The 4,188-nt window shown below is 39.7% G+C and overlaps 1 protein-coding gene across 1 annotated transcript; it reads right to left on the bottom strand.

The window, feature by feature from the left end:
- Window positions 1-526: 526 nt before the first annotated feature.
- LOC149241735 (cysteine-rich receptor-like protein kinase 2) lies at window positions 527-3,414 on the bottom strand. The gene is made up of 6 exons (XM_089370645.1): window positions 2,553-3,414; window positions 2,002-2,141; window positions 1,622-1,808; window positions 1,254-1,488; window positions 979-1,123; window positions 527-868 (listed from the first exon to the last, which is right to left on the bottom strand). Exons 1-6 carry the CDS (start codon window positions 3,412-3,414, stop codon window positions 527-529), a joined length of 1,911 nt encoding a protein of 636 aa, XP_089226771.1.
- Between the last annotated feature and the right edge of the window lie 774 nt (window positions 3,415-4,188).

Raw genomic sequence — 4,188 nt, 5'->3', positions numbered from 1 at the left:
TATATAATCTAGCAATTTAATATATATATATATAAATATAAATATAAATATAAATTTTAAAAAATATATTTATTAAGAATAATTTAAATAGTAAAATTAAACTTGATGAAACTAATATATTCTTCCCAAAATAATATAGTCTTTATTAATTTTACTCAACCTTTTCAATTTTATGTTTCACGTGACACTTTAAAAACGAAATTCATAATTAGATTTTCCCAATTTTCTATTTGCTTTTTAAATAATCTTTAACCTAGCCAATACACTGACCGTGTAGACCAGTCAAATTTACAATAATAACGCAAATGATATTTTATGAAAAAAATTAAAGACATATTACATGCACCGTTTCCCATGGTGTGCAGTAAGTGTTTCCCATGGTGGGCCTAATTGTGTCACAACTAATGATGCAATCCTATAATCAACGGATGTAAAGCAATATGATGCAATCCTATAATCAACGGATATAATGCAACGCAACGGATATAAAGCATATAAAGTAGTGCCAAGAGGCATGGCCTGATTTTCATCTCGGCTCCAGAATGCCTGAAGAAGGATCAGCAGCTGCAGAATAGACACCGGAAGGTGTCGTGGAAGAAGTTGCTGCACTGCTCGATGTTCTGTCAGGGTCAGGTGTTCCCACACCATCCAGATCTACGAAAGCAGGGTTTGTTGGCGAGGGAAGATTTTCACGCTCGCTTGTCAGCATCGAAACCACCTGGGTCATTGATGGCCGCAATATTGGAGCTGCCTGGATGCAGAGCAGACCAATTTTAATCACTCTAATCCCTTCCTCGCACGAATAAGTGCCCTCCAATGTGGATTCCATAATTTCTAAAGCTCGTTCTGCTTGGTACAGTCTCCATGTCTGGTTGCCCAATACAACACAACAACACAACACTTTTTTTAGCAAGGCATCGAGATTTTAGAAAATTTGCACTTGAAAGATATGATGGAATCTATATATATGAGCCATACTCTTTCGATGAGAAGCTCCGAGTCTTCCACCAAATTCCGACACTTTCGTCCGCTAACAATCTCCAGTAGAAGAACTCCAAAGCTGAATACATCTGCCTTTTCTGTCAGTTGCCCACGTAAAGCGTACTCAGGCGCCATGTAGCCTCTGCATAATGTCATTTACAATGAACTTATTTCCTTATCTTATAATGATATAAACCTTTCAGAAGCACAACCTATAATTTATTAAATCAACTGGGGACATCAATAGGTTGAACTGGAGAGATAATTCTTACAAAGTTCCCGCAACTCTAGTGCTAACGTGGCTCTGATCTTCTGCAAAGAGTTTGGCTAACCCAAAGTCTGTTATTTTGGGTCTCTGTTTATCATCCAGTAAAATATTGCTGGCTTTAATATCTCTATGGATTATCCGAATTTCAGATTGCTCGTGAAGATAGGCCAGCCCACGCGCAGTTCCAACTATGATTTCATATCGCTCTCTCCACTTAAGTAAATGACTTTTTTCTGTATCTGTAATCAATGTATATCGGGAAGTCAGAACATGAAGAAGCTACATACACAAACTGGAACAAATCCAAGATCCATGCAACCATTAAGCAGATAGAGAGCTAGAAGCAACCGAATATAATTCTGTCGAGACTACTGTTCTGCAGGTATTCGTAAACCAGTAGCCTTTCTGAGCTTTCAACGCAGCAACCAAGCAATTTCACTAGATTTCTGTGTTGAACACGACTGATGACATTCGCTTCATTAAAAAATTCGGCGTCTCCTTGCCTTGAACCTATTTTCAGCCGTTTAACTGCAATCTCTTTGCCATCGGGTAGAACACCCTGTACATCAATCAGATTTAAATTCTTTATATTCTGCATTATGACGTGGAGTTATTGCTGGCTCTATTTCAATTGAGAGCAATTATTTAACGCTTACTTTAAATCGGCTTTTAATTATTTATATTCTCCATTACACCTTGAGCAGTTGTAAATAAATCCCTAATTCAATTGAAAGCAATGATTTAACACTCACTTTAAAGACAGACCCAAAACCTCCTTCTCCAAGTTTGTTCTCTGCGCTAAAATTGGAAGTAGCCTCTCTCAGAATATGGTACTTAAAAGTGAGTTCCGGGTTCACTTCTGGAAGCGCTAAGCTGATTTCTCTTTGCTCACCTGCAAAAAGAATTACATGGCATCTAGTAAATCAATAGGTAAGCAGTTCATAAGATACCTGCTAATAAGCCGCACACTGAATGACTTAGCAGTTTCGAGACCTCTGGTTATGGGAATCCGTTTCCAACCTTTCCGTCGAATCCACATGAAAAGGCCTATGGATGCAATTAATCCGGCCGTAGCGCCTACTACGCCTAGAGCTATTGGAAGCACCTTAGATCTTTTCCCTCCTACAAATTTGCACATAAAGCCTCCTTAAATTAGCTATGTTTATTTCACTGAATGAATTAATCTCTATAAAACCAGTATGTTCCTAATCGTTGTAATCTCTGGGAAATATTTTAGGAAATTGGGAAATCTTTTATTTTACGAAATGAACAAAACCACAATTAGCCTCTGATCATAAAATACCGGATCTCGGAAGACCCTCGGTTGGCGTCGGCGGCGGCGGCGAAATGATGAAAGTATTGAAAAAGTTGTAAATCTCGTAACGCATACCGCAGTGACGACTTCTGTAGCGTGCTCCATTAGCACCAGTTGCGCATGCCGTATGATTGATATTATTCAATCTACCGGCACCGGATATCTTTGACCGCCCTACAGATAAACAGGAGCGGCAGTTTGCTGGGGACAGATCTCTCCAACACTGGACTAAGCCGTACATTTCCCTTGAATCCGAATAGACTGTGTCAACTTTAATTTTAGCAAAAAGTTGAGGACTCTGCACAGCTTTTTCGATGATATTTGAGAGCACTTGGTCAGTAATATTTCCAAACTGCGCTGGAGCATAGCTTTTCGCGATGTTGCAAACAACATTCGTAGCCTCGCTCTCATTATAATCATTGTAAAAGCTATGATTGTCGTAACGTAAGAAGCACTCGTTTAGCCAAACGAATCCAGAGGTGTTGCTTGGACATATCTCAACAACCAATGCTGCCGCCTCCGTTTCGCACTGTTTGCAGTCCGAGGCATTTATATTCCCGCTGCATTGGGCAAGCCCATAAACAACATTATTGGTGTTTTTCCCCTCAACACTAGTGTTGAATCCGCTCGTTGAAACCTTCTCCACCAATGATTTAAAAGTCTGGTTTAGATTATGCTGGAAATCGCTACCGTAACTATATTGGTTAGGCGAGCAATCACTCCAACTGGAATAATTAAAATCGGCAGCCGCTGATAGGTGCAAATCCTCAGCCGCTAAGAGGTGCAGACGCGTCCACACACTGACCATAAGCAACACACAGCTGATCAATGTTTTCGCCTTCATCGCCATTGCAGAGCAGGGCAGGACCTACACGCCCTTCTCGTTCCCCTGTTCTTTTTTTGTAGATTTGATGACGGAAGGTGCTCCTCTAATTTGAAGGTATTGTATAGTGAGAGCAAACACACAGGGTTATGGATGTCAGATGGTAATGTTTGAGGTTCCCATTCTTATAGTATTATGGACGCCGTATCAAACAAGTTGTTTCATAAATTAATATGGAGGCCTTGTGAAGCAAGTTCTTTTGTCATTTAAGGGTCAAAAAATAATAATATTGATCGTTAACACCATTGGACTTTAACATCAATTTAATCATTTTCATAGACTAAATATTCCCTAATCCCGTTCACCTGACGAGGCGTGAGGGTCGTCGCTATTAGTTCTGCAAGGCGTGGAGGAAGGGTAAGACGATTTTAATTACAATAGTATATTTGAGGTAATGTTTGAGGTTCCAATTCTTATATTATTATCGACGCCGCATCAAACAAGTTGTTTCATAAATTATTATGGAGGCCTTGTGAAGCAAGTTCTTTTGTCGTCAAAAAATAATAATATTGAACGTTAACACCATTGGACTTTAACATCAATTTAATCATTTTCATAGACCGTCCCTGTTGGCTTGAAGAAATTGGTGGGAAGTCGCTATTAGTTCTGCAAGGCTTGGAGGACGGGTAAAACGATTTTAATTACAATAGTATATTGCCTTTCTGCAAGGCGTGGACGACGGGGAATGGAGTCGTTTCTGTTGGCTTTCCAAGGCGCGGACGACGGGAAAGACGATTGGAA

Source organism: Pinus tabuliformis, chromosome 8 (genome assembly GCF_031772625.1).
Source record: "Pinus tabuliformis cultivar Carrire ecotype Pingquan chromosome 8, CPIR1, whole genome shotgun sequence".
In the NCBI taxonomy this organism is placed as follows: domain Eukaryota; kingdom Viridiplantae; phylum Streptophyta; class Pinopsida; order Pinales; family Pinaceae; genus Pinus; species Pinus tabuliformis.
Note: the sequence above shows the minus strand (reverse complement) of the source record. Positions and strands in the feature narration are given on the sequence as shown.